The sequence below is a fragment of the Salvelinus fontinalis genome, chromosome 8, assembly GCF_029448725.1.
Source record: "Salvelinus fontinalis isolate EN_2023a chromosome 8, ASM2944872v1, whole genome shotgun sequence".
NCBI classification, from domain to species: domain Eukaryota; kingdom Metazoa; phylum Chordata; class Actinopteri; order Salmoniformes; family Salmonidae; genus Salvelinus; species Salvelinus fontinalis.
Genome location: NC_074672.1, coordinates 2651223 through 2669096, shown reverse-complemented (window position 1 = coordinate 2669096; position 17874 = coordinate 2651223). Strand labels below are relative to the sequence as shown.

The 17874-nt window shown below is 39.5% G+C and overlaps 1 protein-coding gene across 1 annotated transcript; it reads left to right on the top strand.

Annotated features, from left to right (window-relative positions):
* Positions 1 to 12012: 12012 nt before the first annotated feature.
* Positions 12013 to 16930, top strand: LOC129860297 (homeobox protein Dlx4b-like). Its single transcript, XM_055930620.1, has 3 exons — positions 12013 to 12585; positions 13693 to 13886; positions 15990 to 16930. Exons 1-3 carry the CDS (start codon positions 12273 to 12275, stop codon positions 16236 to 16238), a joined length of 756 nt encoding a protein of 251 aa, XP_055786595.1. The 5' UTR covers positions 12013 to 12272; the 3' UTR covers positions 16239 to 16930.
* The last annotated feature ends 944 nt before the right edge of the window (positions 16931 to 17874 follow it).

Genomic DNA, 17874 nt, shown 5'->3' with positions numbered 1-17874 from the left:
CTGTTCATTTGACCTATTGATCCGTTCGTGTGTCAAGCTGTCAGTTCCACGTGTAGGATTTCCATGATGGTTGTTTTGCTGTGATGAATTAAGAGTCTAGGAGTATCACATGCTAATCTGTCCAACGTGTACTGATCCCACGGTCTACCATTGTCGAGGTTCCTTTTAATGACTAGCTATTGCTGTCGTCACAACAAAAATAATGCACTATTTTCCGTAACAGGTTGAACAGATACTGCAGGTAACAGTATAGCAGTTTGCCATATTATTGTTCCATTTGACATCATGCTACAGGTCATTTCACCAAGCTTCCCAATTCGAAGCCTATGCAGCTGAGGCATTGTATGGAGCTATAGCAGTGCTCGATTACAAAGCCTGCATGCATTTCAGCTTGGCGGTCATTTTTCGGACTAATTTCTCTGACAATAAGTTGTGGCTTTGTTCAGGCTGGTTGGCTGTGTCGGGGGGTACAGGGAGGGACACATTTGTTCCAGCCCTAACCCAGAGTACTCTCAGTATGCATATACACTCAAAAAAACTGCTAATTAAAAGCAACCCAATTTGGGTTATTTGCTAACCCAGCGCTCTGTAAATATTGGACAAAACACACCCTCTGTCATTTTGACCCAGCCAGTTGGGTTGCGTGAATCATTTGGATAATTTAACCCTTAGTTAGGTCATTTTTACTCTCATGCTGGGTTGACCTAGCAGCTGGGACATTTTGAATGTAATCCTTTGGTTATTTTCAGGAGGTGTGGTGTATTAGGGCCGTGGCTTTCAGATAGATCTTATTGGCCACCTGTGAGGGTAAATGTTATTCATGTTCATCACGTTAAGTCTACAGGATTTTTTCTGCAAAGAAAAGTCTTGGGCGGGCCGAGCCCAAACAGTAACAATACAGAAAAGTTTTTCCATCCTGCAAATTTTATATATCAAATGTTATTTGTCTCATGTGTCGAATACAACTGTTGTAGACGTTACCGTGAAATTCTTACTTAAAAGTTCTTAACCAACAATGCAGTTCAAGAAATAGAGTTAAGGAAATATTACTAAATAAACTAGAGTATAATTTTTTATAAAAGTAACAGAATAAAATAACAATAACAAGGGTATTTACAGGGGGTAAATAGTCCGGGTGGCCATTTGATTAATTGTTCAGCAGTCATATGGCTTGGGGGTAGAAGCTGTTAAGGAGCCTTTTGGACCTAGACTTGGCGCTCCAGTACCGCTTGCCGTGCGGTTGCAGAGAGAACAGTCTGTTGGAAAAGCATTCCAGGTGAAACTGGTTGAGAGAATGCCAACAGTGTGCAAAGCTGTTATCAAGGCAAAGGGTGGCTACTTCATATCTAAAATATGAAATATATTTTGATTTGTTTAACACTTTTCTGGTTACTACATGATTCCATATGTGTTATTTCATTGTTTTGGTGTCTTTACTATTACTCTACAATATAGAAATAGTAAAAATAAAGAAAAACCCTTGATTGAGTAGGTGTCCAAACTTTTGACTTGCACTGTATATATGTAATTTGCCGGATGGTAAAACGTTTTGGTGTAAAAGTAACCTTTTACTACAATGGGCTAAATCAGGATCACACAGTGTTTCTTGGTAGTCTTAAAACAAATCTACTTTGAAACAAAAGTATACAACTCACCCACATGGTTATGGGCTTAAAAAAAGAAGAAACCTGTACCATGTCAGATATATTTTTTGTTTGCATCCCAATATTACACATTATATACATCACAGAAGATGGAAATATAACAAAACCGTTTGACATAGCAACAGTATTTTCAACAGGTTTTTTAAATAATGTTTATGAATTATGAAATTATGAAAGATATTTCACATTGCACCCATGAGGCCACCAGAGGATGATTTGGTCATTTGACTGCAGGAAAGGTCTACATGACTAAAACCAGATAGAAAGCATGTTGAAAGATAATGGACCTATATCTTTTTAAAATTAGATAAACCTTTTGAGAACTAAATCACAAAAGCTAGACAGTCAGGGAGAATCAAAAATGATGCATTCAGGAGTAACTCCATTGATTTTCTTATCATGTTTTAGCATAATATCACAGCATAAGCCATGTCAAAATGCGTAGAATTGCAGAAAATCAGCTTTAAAGAATAACTTTACATATTTTTCATCGAACACCAGGTGTTTTAGGCTTAGTTATAGTGAAACACATCAATTCTGGTCTTCATTTTGACCGTTTGTTTCAAAAGGGATATTTTGGTCTTTTAGTGGTAAATCTAGCTGTTTTTACTCCTAGTGGTTCACTCTACCATTGAAATCATTATATAGAGTCCTCTACGTCATCTCAAGGGAAGGGTTCAGTATGAAATATGCTGCTTTCAAAATGTGCTGTGCTGTCACCTCAAGACAGCAAAAAAATATCAAAAGGCAGTAATTGTGCTTTCAAGAGAACTGGGAACTCTTAAAAAAATGACTTCATGTGATCTCCAAGTCGAAAAGTCGGAGCTCTACAAAGATGCCAAAGTTTCCGACTTGGAATTCAAAGTTGCGTGACCGTTAAAAATATTTTTTCCCAGTCAGAGCTAGTTTTTTTCCCAGAGTTCCCAGTTGTCTTGAACGCACTGAAGTTGGAAATCTGAGATTTCCGATTTCCCAGTTGTTTTGAAGGCGGCATCAGGCACATTTCTGCATATGCCCAAATTCTACTTTTTGCTTACCGTTTTCACAAAGAAGAAAAAAACATGAAGGCTATGAAGATTATACAATTATATTTGTAGATACATCCATCGTAACAAGAAATATATGACACTGGTGATCATGTCAAATCGTTGTATTTTCTCCCTACCCGCTATGACTGATTGGTGGTGCAGTCCGCTATAATAGTTGGCTCATAGTTCGAAGGTTGTGAATTCTAATCACACATGGTGGAGATGTCTTTTTCCCCAAATCCTTTATTTACAACATTCATCCCATTCCCACACACTTTTAATTCTGAAAAGTGAAAGCATACCCGGGAGAGGGGTCGGCCTGGGGATAGTTGGAGGTTTTTATTAAGTAACCAAAACCAATCTATTGGAAAAAGAGCTGTTACCTGCGGGCCTGTGTACCGACATCCATGTTTTACAGCTAGTTTCCTGCATTTCTACACATTTTGCCATAGAGTGGAGAGATGTTTGCAGTTTTAAATATGGTATCTGAGTGAGACTGACTAACCAAATTAAATGGGGATCCCCCCAGGCTGGTAATTCGACCATGATAACAAGTCTTATACAGCTGGTCAGTAAACACATTTTGCAATCAAAAAATTGGATGCTGACATGGGCTAAGTGACTGATAAAACAAGACAAACATACGAGAAAGGCTGATGCACAACAACATTTCGATATTGCACCTTGTGGGGGCTAAAAATAACTATCTGAAGAAAAAAAAAGTCTGTAACATTAGGTAAAACATGACCAAAATGAGAGGGTTGTACACCAGCTTGACGCTAAATTTTACACAAATTTTACAACATACACCATCTGTTTACATTTTGACCATATGATTGAGTTCAGGTACAAGACAAATGTGCAGTTTTTGTTTTGCTATTAATTTAAATAGATTACATTCTCATCTGCATATATTTTTCTTGAATATTTATGAAACGTGTTGAAATTTGACCAAATAGGCAGGGTAAACTGTTTCCAAAAGCATCCCTTTATTTGCTTTTACAGAACCTTCAGAAAGTATTCACACCCCTTGACTTTTTCCAAATGTTGTTGTATTACAGCCTGAATTTAAAATGGATGAATTTAGAAATGTAAAATGAAAAGCTGAAATGTCTTGAGTCAATAAGTATTCAACCCCTTAGTCATGGCAAACCTAAATAAATTCAAGAGTAAACGTGCTTAACAAGTCACACTAAGTTGCATGGACCCACTCTGTGTGCAATAATAGTGTTTAACATGACTTTTCAATGACTACCTCATCTCTGTATCCCATACATACAATTATTTGTAAGGTCCCTCAGTTGAGCAGTGAATTTCAAACACAGATTCAACTACAAAGACCAGGGAAGTTTTACAATACCTCGCAAAGAAAGGCACTGTCATGCCCTGACCATAGAAAGCCTGTTATTCTCTATGTTGGTTAGGTCGGGGTGTGACTAGGGTGGGTCATCTAGGTGTCTATGTTGGCCTGTTATGGTTCCCAATCAGAGGCAGCTGTTTATTGTTGTCTCTGATTGGGGATCATATCTAGGCAGCCATTTCCCATTTGTGCTTTGTGGGATCTTGTGTTTGTGTAGCTGCCTGCGAGCAGCCCAGAACATCACGTTTCGTTTGTGCTTGTTAGTGTTGTTTGGTGAGTTTCGATTAATTAAAATATGTGGAACACAATGCTCGCTGCGCCTTGGTCCAATCATTTCGACGAGCGTGACAGGCACCTACTGGTAAACGGGTAAAAAATAAGCAGACATTGAAAATCCATTTGAGCATGGTAAAGTTATTAATTACACTTTGGATGGTGTATCAATACGCCCAGTCACTACAAAGATACAGGCGTTGTTCCTAACTCAGTTGCCGGAGAGGAAGGAAACCACTTAGGGATTTTACCAATGGTGACAGAGATTAATGACTGTGATAGGAGAAAACTGAAGATGGATCAACAACATTGTAGTTACTCCACAATACTAACCTAATTGACAGAGTGAAAAGAAGGAAGCCTGTACAGAATAAAGCATGTTCCAAAACATGCGTCCGGTTTGCAATAAGCCACTAAAGTAATACTGCAAAAAAACGTGTGGCAAAGCAATGAACTTTTAGTCATGAATACAAACTGTTAGGTTTGAGGCAAAACCAATACAACACATTACTGAGTACCATTCTCCATATTTTCAAGCATAATGCTGGCGTCATCATGTTATGTATGCTTGTAATCGTTAAGGACTGGGGGAGTTTTTCAGGATAAAAAGAAATGGAATAGAGATGAGCATAGGCAAAATCTTAGATAAAAACCTGGCTCAGTCTGCTTTCCAACAGACACTGCGAGATGAATTCACGTTTTAGCAGGACAATAACCTACAGCAATTTTTTTACCAACAAGACAGTGAATGTTCGTGAGTGGCCGAGTTACAGTTTTGACTTAAATCTACTTGAAAATCTATGGCAAGACCTGAAAATGGTTGTCTAGCGATGATCAGCAACCAATTTGACAGAGCTTGAAGAATTTTGAATACAATATTGGGCAAATGTTGAACCATCCAGGTGTGCAAAGCTCTTAGAGACTTACCCAGAAAGACTCACAGCTGGAATCATTGCCAAAGGTGCTTCTACAAAGTATTGACTCAGGGGTGTGAATGCTTATGTAAATTAGATATTTCATGCATTTAATTTTGAAACAATTAGCAAAAATGATTAACTCAATTTCATATTCAGGCTGTAACACAACAAAATAAGTCAAGGCGGTATGAATACTTTCTGAAATTACTGTACATACACTACACGGCCAAAAGTATGTGGAAACCTGCTCGTCGAAAATCTAATTCAAAGATCATGGACATTAACAGACTTTAACAGTCTTCACTCTACTGGAAAGGCTTTTCACTAGATGTCGGAACATTACTGAGCATTAGTGAGGTTGGGGACTGATGATGGGCGATTAGACCTGGCTCGCAGTCACCATTCCAATTCATCCCAAAGGTGTTCGATGGAGTTGATGTCAGGGCTCTGTGCAGGCCAGTCAAGGTCTTCCACACAGATCTCAACAAACCGTTTCTGTATGGACTTCGCTTTGTGCACGGGGGCATTGTCATACTGAAACAGGAAAGGGCCTTCCCCAAACTGTTGCCACAAAGTTGGAAGCAGAGTATCATCTAGACTGTCATTGTATACTGTAGCGTTAAGATTTCCCTTCACTAGAACTAAGGGACCTACAGTAGCGCGAACCATGAACAACAGCCCAGCCCATTATTCCTCCCTACCAAACTTTAGTTGGCACTGTGCATTCGGGCAGGTAGCATTCTCCTGGCATTCGCCAAACCCAGATTTGTCCGTCGGACTGCCAGATGGTGAAGCGTGATTCATCACTCCAGAGATATTTCCACTTCACAATAACAGCACTTAAAACTGACCAGGGCAGCTCTAGCAGGACATAAATGTGACGAACTGACTTGTTGGAAAGGTGGCGTCTCATGACGGTACCACGTTGAAAGTCACTGAGCTCTGCAGTGAGGCAAATTTTACTCCCAATGTTTGTCTACGGAGAATGTATGGCTGTGTGCTTGATTTTACACACCTGTCAGCAACAGGTGTGGCTGAAATAGCCGAAGCCACTTATTTTAAGTGGTGTCCACATACTTAAGTATTTACACTACCAGTCAAAAGTTTGTACACACCTACTCATTCCAGGGTTTTTCTTTCATTTTGCACGCTCTTGGCATTCTCTCAATACAATGCTGCTGGAGGAATGCTTTTCCAACAGTCTTGAAGGATTCCCGCATATGCTGAGCACTTGTTGGCTGCTTTTCCTTCACTGTGGACCAACTCATCCCAAACAATCTCAATTGGTTTGAGGTCAGGTGATTGTGGAGGCTATGTCATCTGATGCAGCACCATCACTCTCCTTCTTGGTCAAATAGCCCTTACACAGCCTGGAAGTGTGTTTTGGGTCATTGTTCTGTTGATAAACAAAAAATAGTCCCACTAAACGCAAACCAGATGGGATGGCGTATCGCTGCAGAATGCTGTAGTAGCCATGTTGGTTAAGTGCGCCTTGAATTCTAAATTTATCACTGACATTGTCAACAGCAAAGCACCTTCACACCTCCTCCTCCATGCTTCACGGTGGGAACCACACATGCTGAGATCATCCATTCACCTACTCTGCGTCTCACAGACACGGCGGTAGGAACCGAAAATCTCAGATTTGGACTCATCAGACCAAAGGACAGATTTCCACTGGTCTAATGTCCATTGCTCCTTTTCTTGGCCTAAGCAAGTGTCTTCTTCTTATTGGTGTCCTTTAGTAGTGGTTACTTTGCAGCAATTCGACCATGAAGGCCTGATTCATGCAGTCTCCTCTAAACAGTTGATGTTGAGATGTGTCTGTCACTACTCTGGATGGTTCTGACCTAGAACATGTGAACAACTACAAATACCTAGGTGTCTGGTTAGACTGTAAACTCTCCTTCCAGACTTACATTAAGCATCTCCAATCCAAAATGAAATCTAGAATCAGCTTCCTATTTTGCAACAAAGCATCCTTCACTCATGCTGCCAAACATACCATCGTAAAACTGACTATCCTACCGATCCTTGACTTCGGCAATATCATTTACAAAATAGCCTCCAACACTCTACTCAACAAATTTGATGCAGTCTATCACAGTGCCATCCGCTTTGTCACCAAAGCCCCATATACCACCCACCATTCCGACCTGTTTGCTCTCGTTGGCAGGCCCTCACTAAATATCCATCACCAAACCCACTGGCTCCAGGTCATCTATAAGTCTTTGCTAGGTAAAGCACCGCCTTATCTCAGCTCACTGGTCACCATAGCAACATCCACCTGTAGCATGCGCTCCAGCAGGTATATTGCACTGGTCATCCCCAAAGCCAACTCCTCCTTTGGCCGCCTATCCTTCCAGTTCTCTGCTGGAACGAATTGCAAAAATCTCTGAAGCTGGAGTCTTATATCTCCCTCTCTAACTTTAATCAAATCAAAATCACATTTATTTATATAGCCCTTCTTACATCAGCTGATATCTCAAAGTGCTGTACAGAAACCCAGCCTAAAACCCCAAACAGCAAGCAATGCAGGTGTAGAAGCACGGTGGCTAGGAAAAACTCTCTAGAAAGGCAAAAACCTAGGAAGAAACCTAGAGAGGAATCAGGCTATGAGGGGTGGCCAGTCCTCTTCTGGCTGTACCGGGAGGAGATTATAACAGAGCATGGCCAAGATGTTCATAAATGACCAGGATGGTCAAATAATAATTATCACAGTAGTTGTCGAGGGTGCAGCAAGTCAGCACCTCAGGAGTAAATGTCAGTTGGCTTTTCATAGCCGATCATTAAGAGTATCTCTACCGCTCCTGCGGTCTCTAGAGAGTTGAAAACAGCAGGTCTGGGACAGGTAGCACGTCCGGTGAACAGGTCAGGGTTCCATAGCCGCAGGCAGAACAGTTGAAACTGGAGCAGCAGCACGGCCAGGTGGACTGGGGACAGCAAGGAGTCATCATGCCAGGTAGTCCTGAGGCATGGTCCTAGGGCTCAGCTCCTCCGAGAGAGAGAAAGAAAGAGAGAAAGAGATAATTAGAGAGAGCATACTTAAATTCACACAGGACACCGGATAAGACAGGAGAAGTACTCCAGATATAACAGACTGACCCTAGCCCCCCGACACATAAACTACTGCAGCATAAATCCTGGAGGCTGAGACAGGAGGGGTCAGGAGACATTGACAAAGCATCAGCTGACTAAGCATCAGCTGTCAGAGCAGCTTACCGATCACTGTACCTGTACACAGCCAATCTGTAAATAGCACACCCAACTACCTCATCCCCATATTATTACTTACCCTCTTGGTCTTTTGCACCCCAGTATCTCTACTTGCATCATCATCTGCACATCTATCACTCCAGTATTAATGCTAAATTGTAACTATTTCGCCTCTATGGCCTATTTATTGCCTTCCTCCCTACTCTTCTACATTTGCACACACTGTACATAGATTCTTCTATTGTGTTATTGACTATACGTTTGTTTGTGTAACTGTGCTGTTGTTTTTGTCGCACTGCTTTGCTTTTTCTTGGCCAGGTCGTAGTTGTAAATGAGAACTTGTTCTCAACTGGCCTACCTGGTTAAATAAAGGTGAGAAAAATACGATTTTCTTTTTTTAACTCTGTGAAGCATTTATTTGGGCTGCAATCTGAAGTTCTGTTAACTCTAATGCACTTATCCTCTGCAGCAGAGGTAACTCTGGGTCTTCCTTTCCTGTGGCGGTCCTCATGAGAACCAGTTTCCTCATAGTGCTTGATGTTTTTTGTGACTGCACTTGAAGAAACTTTCAAAGTTCTGGTCTTAGTCTAATGATGGACTTTCGTTTCTCTTTGCTTATCTGAGCTGTTTTTGCCATAATATGGACTTGGTGTTTTACCAAATAGAGCTATCTTCTGTATATGACCCCTACCTTGTCACAACACAACTGATTTGCTCAAACGCATTAAGAAGGAAAGAAATTCCACAAATTAACTTTAACAAGGCACACCTGTTAAACGAATTGCATTCCAGGTGACTACCTCATGAAGCTGGTTGAGAGAATGTCAAGAGTGTTCAAAGCTGTCAAGGCAAAGGGTGACTACTTTGAAGAATCTCAAATATAAAATATATTTTGATATGTTTAACACTTTTTTGGTTACTACATGATTCCATATGTGTTATTTCATAATTTTGATGTCTTCACTCTTATTCTACAATGTAGAAAATAGTAAAAAAATAAAGAAAACGCCTTGAATGAGTAGGTGTGTCCAAACTTTGAACTGGTTCTGTATAGTGTATGTGAATTTGCTCAGTGTTTGAGTTCAGAGTGTCAGAGGCTGAGATGTTGAGACAAGTTTGCTCTGAGCCTGTGGTCAGGAATTGTATGCTTTCTTGAACGTGCCCCATCAAATGTGTTTTGCTGACTGATTAGGCCTATGCAACAAGCTATTAGTCCCTGTCATGTTTTAGATAATATGAGTGTAAGGGCTGTCGTTCTCCTCTTCCTCAGATGAGGAGAGGAGAGAAGGATCAGTGGACCAATACGCAGCATTAGGGAAATAAGCCATCTCTTTATTTGTAAAGACGATGGCAACACGAAAAAACAAAACACTTTCAAAATTACAAAACAAGAAAACGACGTAGACGAAAAACTTGAACTTACATAACTAACGTAAAACTCACGGACAGGAACAGACTACATCAAAACGAAACGAACAGCCAAACAGTCCCGTATGGTACATACATTCGACGACACAGGAGACAATCACCCACAAACAAACAGTGAGAACACCCTACCTAAATATGACTCTTAATTAGAGGAAAACGCAAACCACCTGCCTCTAATTAAGAGCCATACCAGGCAACCCAAAACCAACATAGAAACAGAAAACATAGACTGCCCACCCAAAACACACGCCCTGACCATAAACACATACAAAAACAACAGAAAACAGGTCAGGACCGTTACAATGAGTGTGTTTGAATGTTTCTCTTTTTGTTATAGTTTAACGATCTAAGAATAAAATATATGTATATATATATTCAGACATCATTATTTTATTCACTATCTTATGAAAATGATCCCATTGCATTTTTTACATTGTGAAAATAACCAAAAAGCACATCTCCGACAATGGATTCAAGTTTGGGCTCAATAAAGGTTGGCACTGGATAAAAGGGCAAAACGTATCCAGGCTCTGCAGCAGTTACCGGTTAGCAACAGTGAACCTTTACCTGTACCTGAACCTTGACCTTTACCTTGTAGAGTGAAACGTCACCTTGTAGTCTGCATAGGTCTACTGACTCAAACTGTTATATGTAGGTCAATATCTAATGATAGAATTAGTACACGCATGTAAACATCACTGTCACGTTGCGCTCCTTTAGTTCCTTTTTTTCTTCACACTTGCTGCGAAAGATGCCAGAGGGATGTTCTGGGCTATTTTATTGTTCCTGATACCATCATGTGGACCCCATAATTAATAGAATAACAAAAATATAAGTACATCTATAGAAAACTGTAAGTGGTTGTGCGCCATTCAAAAACTAGGCCTTACATATGCGATTAAGTTTCACCTTGTTGTGAAAGAAAGGCTTTGCTAGTACTTAAAGTTGCTTTCACTTTAACTGGCGCCACGGTGAGAATTACAGACACTGACATTAAAATAGCTGTCAAACTGCTGCGATTAAGAAACTGTTTTGCCTAGGGGGCAGTTAATTCACCAGGATCAGATATTTATATCGTTCATTCGATTGAGTTAGAATTGGCCGTTCTGATGGGAATTTGATTCTTTATAATACACCAAGTAAGGCCCATAGGGTAGACCTATCTGGATAAGATTTCCATTGGTGAATATTAGTTATAACGTTTATTATTGAGGGTTAATTATGACCTCGTATTGATTTATAATAGTGTAAAATACTGGATGGTTGAAAACGCATGTGCCTATCTAGATTATTGTTAAATTAAGATCATGAATGCACCTGCCATGGTTTCCATGTCTATGTGCTTTTTAAATAGCCCATGGCTAGAGGTTTATCATTTGACCGTCAAAGTGTGTCATTCAATGAAGTCTATACATTGAATATGCCAATATTTGGTACATTTCCATTGTAGGCATGTGTTGTCAACGTAACAAACAAATAGCTTATCTATCTGCATCTACTCAAATGAGAGTGAAATAGAAATAGCCTTAGGCCTAATACTACTTGTGTTTGGTATCTGATCCTTTGGATTTAGCGGGGCTAGAAGCCTATTGGCACCAAGTGACCGCTCAAACCCCAAATCACTGCTTGTCTATTGTGAATGCTTCTAAAATGTTGTGCTGTTTTGGTAACATCATCTAAATCAATCATACAAAGGATGGCCAATTTCGCAAACTTTTAGACCACCTAATTGATTTGCTTCGATTTTTATTTCAAACAACGTTTTAATAAAAATATGCGATTAATCAATGTTATTTCCACTTTGAGTCAATGGAACGAAACTTTTACCGCAACAAATAGTTATAAATAACATTAGGCTGTATTTAAATGATTGAGTAATGTCATTCTGGACTTTCTGTTTCAAAATAAGTGATTTATTATGTTACGTAAATCGAGCGGCGCACTGTGCGCAAATGATTGTTTATCAAATCGTTTGAGTGACATTGCATTAGTGGCTGAAGGAGTGCATTCACGAAACATATGTTAATGAACTTAACGGGTCTTTCGTGCAGGCTCGAGTGACAGCGTAGGTATTCGAGACCAATCAGAGCGCACGCTGATGGAAGGCAGTGGGGTTTTGAGGCACACCGCGTCTACATGAGTGTCTGGAGGATATTGTGAGGTTTACGAATGATGTAAAGAAGGATTTACTTTTATGTAGTTCTTTTTTTTTCTGCCTTTCACAGATCCCTGGATGTACATTTTCTTCGTTTGGAATACCTTTTTTTTTTATACAGGCAATGTTATTGACTTGATGGTGGATCCAGTTCAACTTTTCCTCGTTCTCCGACATTGCTCAATGCATTCCTCTTTAGACCGACGGTTTTATGGACTTCTGTATTAGCTAATGATGTCTATAGGTTTCATGCCTGACAGTTTGAATTCTTCAGGTCCCTCCAAATCGACCTTTTTCGAGTTTGGGCACGGGCACCCTGCGCACCAGCAGCATTCCCAAGGACACTCTCACATCTACCCCGTTAATGGCTTACAATCGGCCGGACACTCTCAACACGGTAGTCCCTTCTCCCCCAGCGCGTCCTCCTATGGCCGCTCCCTGGGCTACGCCTACCCCAGAGCGGTGAACACTCATCCCCCGAGTGCCTACATGCCCTACCAGCACAACAATCACAGTTTGGCGCACTCCAGATTAGATGAGACAGGTACGTGTAATATCAATATCTGTTTGTTCCTCACAGCTCTTGGCCTGTCATACCACCATACCATTTTGTTTTAAATCAATCAAATGCGTCGTCTACAATGAAAGTGTGCAATGTGCAAATTGAGCGGTAAAAGGAGTGTGGATTGTATGGAACTGTGCTTTAAAATGTAGACCTATTGCAATTGTAGGCTACATATTATCAGATGTAGGCTAAATGATCAGACAGTTCTTTGTAGGCTGTGGTAGGCCTATACCTCATTATAGTTGTCAGTCTGTACATATTTGTTGTTTACAAAAATGACAAAAATTGTCCTAATCACATTTGGGTTTAAAGGCAATACATTCAACAGCAATTTACAGTCAGTGCTACGGTAATCAAAATGTTTTCCTACTTTAAATGCATGTCAGACATTTTGGGGTTATCTTTACTACTCATGTTCCGTAATGAACACAGATGGTGTCATTAATTTTAATTAACCATCATTTTCTGTGGGTTAGCCCGATTATGCATGAGTACCTCAAACAGTCGTTCACTCCCATTATTAGTCAAGATTAACAAAGCAATTCCAGAAAATAAGAACCATTTCATCCATGCACAGCACTATAGTTGTGTCTATTTATTGTTCAACTGTGGCATTTTCGTAGGAGATAGCCTGACATGTAGGCATGCAGTCTGAATTCCCGGCCGTGAATTTCAAGTAGCCTCGGCATAGGCCTATGTTGATACGAACTCTTACATAGATACTAGGCCTTCTCGTGAATTTGTTTGGTAGATTATAGACAATGGGTTTTGCTTACATTTGAAATGGACTATATCAGACTATACTATATAAACAACAAAATTCAGAGTCCCTGGGATATAAATATCTGTCTTCCTCACTTGAGTCCTCATTATATGTTTGAAACAGCCTAGGATCTAATTTTATGATAATACGAGTTGCCTATCCAAGTTCAAGTATACGATAACAACTCTCATGTAGACCTAAATCGTATATTATCTTCTGCCCTGATGTAAAGTGGAAAGTTGTAAATCAAAGTGAATGTAGGCTACACCAGATTAGGCTACTGTTCAGCGCAGTTTGACTGAAATGATCTCTTCTATCCACAGATCATGAGAAGTCTACAGTGATTGAGAACGGGGAAATTCGTTTGAATGGTAAAGGAAAAAAAATTCGCAAACCACGGACCATCTACTCCAGTCTTCAGCTACAGGCGCTCCAACATAGGTTTCAGCAGACCCAGTACCTGGCTTTACCCGAACGCGCGGATTTGGCGGCTAAATTAGGGCTGACCCAAACACAGGTGGGCTAAATTAAACTTGACATAATAGCCATCAACAGTAGGAAATGTGATTTTAAAACTATCTTACATCAGTAGACTAATTACCAAATTATAATAAATTATTTGTGCAGTGTTGTATTTCTAGGTCATCCTTATGTTCAGGCCTAAGAAACCAAATAGTTTATAACAATTAAAGTGGAGTGCAGACAAGTTAGATAGGTACAAAACACCTCATTAATCGTTTTAAATACACATTGTATTTATTTCACTTTTTCCCTATTAATTTAATCTTGGAATATCAAATTAGGTCAAATTTGCTTCAAATAAAATTAATGATCCAAAGGCCTCACATACCTTAATTGTACTGCAAGACTGGACTATTTGAATTTGTGCACAGATCAAATTACTAGCCGTCGTGATAGAAGTGACAGATAATTAAATATTATGCAATGCTGTCTACTAGCATTATGACACATTTTTTCAAAAAATGTTGACATGAAACTCTTGAATCTGTCTCACACGGGTTAACATTTGAAAATGTCACACCAATACTGCCACAAGTTCATGTTTGTGTTTGATTGAAGAAAAACACAACACAACCTTCCCCTTTAGTTGTATGGAGAGGGTTTACATAGATCACAGATCTGTGGGTAACATTGTGGCTTTCTGCACTGCTCAAGACCAAATGAAAAGGCTAATTGAGAGCTTAGTTAAGTCAATTTCTTAATGCACCTTTATTCTTAATCTTAAATTACCATTGCGGCTGAAACCTTCTCACAGAGAGCTCTCTGTGACTTAAAGCAAACATAGCTCAATTGCGATATTGCAAGTACAAGTAGGCTTAACAGAGTAACAGGAAGACAGAAATACATGCTGCCACTCTAAACTTTAGGCCTGTGTGTTGTCTTTATAAACATCGGTGTCTAATTACCAACAATCTTTTGGTCGAAGTCATGTTAAAGCACAGTTATACATGACCGCAGAAATGGGCATTGAGCAGTACAATGTCGGCTGTCGGCACACACACGCAGAGTTTACAGATTGTAACTGGAAGAAAAAAAATAGGACAAGCTGTCATGTTGATGATCTATTTTCAAAGTCATTGTTGGCATTATTCATTTATGTCAGGTAAAATTCCGAAATCTAAGGGTGAAATAGAGATCGTGGCAACCATTTCCTTTGGACCTGTAAAGATAATGAAAGGCGAATAAACAGGTGGCGAGCATAACGTTTGGGTCTCACATCTCACCATGCACATCTGTCTTTTATGGGATACATTTTCAAGCCTTTAAAACATTGTTTTGCTCCATATATTTTAGTTATATTGTACATGCAACACTTCTATTCAATGTCTAAAATCAATAACGTGAATATGTTTTTAAATGACAGGCAATCCTAGGTTGATTGAGTTAAATTGTCATTCAAAACACTCCCTGGCCAAATCTCTGACCCACACCATCCTGTCTGGGTCTGATTTGATTTGGCTTTGTGTCTTGTTGCTATATATCAGAATGGTTTGACTTTGTCCACCTCGGGCTCTGTGGCTTTTATTTAATATTTTATACCGTCGTAAAATCGATCAGAATAGCATCTTGTTCTCCCTCCTTGTTTCCAGTGTTATACTCAAGCTCGCTGGGGCTATTTTATTTGACTATATTTTTAGCATGGGATTGTTGTCAGACTCATCTATCGTTGGCCTCATAAAATGTTGAACAATAGGGGAGCTAGCATTTAATGAACTAGTGAAGTGTCGCTCATCCATTTTGCTGAATTGCAATAAGCCTAATGGTTCTGGATCCATGCACTACCTGGCAACGTTGAAGAAATGTGTTCAAATTATAAGAAGTTTAAGAACGAATGCCATTTTCTGGGCTATTTTCTTTTTTAAACGTATAAAATCGTTCCAATTTTCAATGTAATTTCGAAATGATCAAATGTGAATATGACAAGCCATTACGAGTTTGCAAGCCATGACGAACGTAAATCATTTCTATTGTGTGGAAGATAATTGTTTAATGATTGTTGTGGTGGTGGTGGTGGAGAGAGGGACGTCATAGCATACGCTGAAATGTGCGGCTTTCCCCTCATATTTTCACTTTCTAAACATCTATTTTATCTTTTTAGATTAAAATATGGTTTCAAAACAAGCGCTCGAAATATAAGAAGATAATGAAGCATGGCAGCGGGCCAGAGGGGGAACATCTCCACAGTACGTCATCTATTTCTCCGTGTTCACCCGGGATGCCTCAACTTTGGGACGTGTCAATGGCAAACAAAGGGACCCCTATGCACCCCAACAATTACATGAACAATTTTGGTCACTGGTACCCAAACCATCTCCAGGATCCTATGTCCAGACCTCAAATGATGTGAGCGGACCAACTCAACACACCCGGCCATTTCTAACTTTTCAAGGGCCTTAAGGCTATATCTGCATACCCCACACTCGAACACGTCTCATCTAGCCTATCAAGTTTGATTTACGTGTTAAATGTCAATTGTCTTTTTTTCTTTCATTGCAATGTAGCCTATGTTTTTGGATGACGATTTGTATGTATGGTTAGCCTATTTCTTGTGTCCCCTTTACGCACTGTTCTTAATTTTTGGAACGGCTTTGGTGAGAATTGTGCTGTCAGGTGGCAACATGCTTATGGTTTGATTCCAGCAAGGTACATGCACCTGAATATGTGTGTCAATTGGTTATGACCGTATTATTAATGTGATTAACAGTAGTGTCCCAGGCAGTCCACGTTTGGAAAGCCTCGTCACAGCAAATATGAATCTATTGTGCAAATACATGTCAGAATTGTTTGCTACACACTGATGGATCTCAGCGTCTATTATGGTGAAGGTGTCAATAGTTATGGATCATTTTAAAGTGCTTTGTTTGATATACAGTGTATTCAGAAGGTATTCACATCCTTTTACCTTTTCAACATTTTGTTGTGTTACAGCCTGGATTTACAATGGATTAAATTGGGATTGTGTGTCACTGGCCTACACACAATGTCTCATCGTGTCAAAAGTGGATTTTTGTTTGTAGAAAATTGTTGAAGGTGAATTAAACATTTAAAGCTGAAATGTCTTGAGTCAATAACTATTCAACTAATTTGTTATGGCAAGCCTAAATAAGTCCAGGAATAAAATGTGCTTAACAAGTTGCATAGTAAGTTGCAGGGACTCATTCCGTGTTGAAATAATAGTGGTGAACATGATTTTTGAAAAACTACCCCATCTCTGTACAACACACATACAAATATCTGTAAGGTCCCTTTAATCGAGTAGTGAATTTCAAGCACAGATTCAACATCAAAGGCCAAATAAATTATTCAATGCCTCGCAAAGATTGAATAACTTTGCCTATTGGTAGATGGGTAAAACATAAATAATCAGACGCTAAATATCCCATTGAGCATGTTGACGTTATTAATTAGACTTTGGATGGTGTATCAATACACCCAGTCACTACAAAGATACAGGCGTCCTTCCTAACTCAGTTGCCGGAGAGGAAGGAAACCGCTCAGGGATTTCACCATGAGGCCAATGGTGACTTTAAAACCTCTTAAAGATCCAACCCTTTTTTTCAAATTTCCCCTAAAATGACATCCAAATCTAACTGCCTGTAGCTCAGGACCTGAAGCAAGGATTTGCATATTTAAAGTTTGTGTAAATGTGAAATGAATGTAGGAGAATATAACACATTAGATCTGGTAAAAAATAATACAAAGAAAAAAACAATGTTTTATTCCCGCCCAGGTGCAATTTAGACTTTGGCCACTAGACAGCAGAAGTGTATGTTCAAAGCTTTAGATTGATCCAATGAACCATGCATATCTATTCAACATGTCGTATCAAGACTGGCCAAATGTGCCTAATTGGTTTATTCATACATTTTCCAGTTCATAGTTGTGCACTCTCCTCAAGCAATAGCATGGTATTCTTTCACTGTAATAGCTACTGTAAATTGGACAGTGCAGTTAGATTAACAAGAATTTAAGCTTTCTGCCCA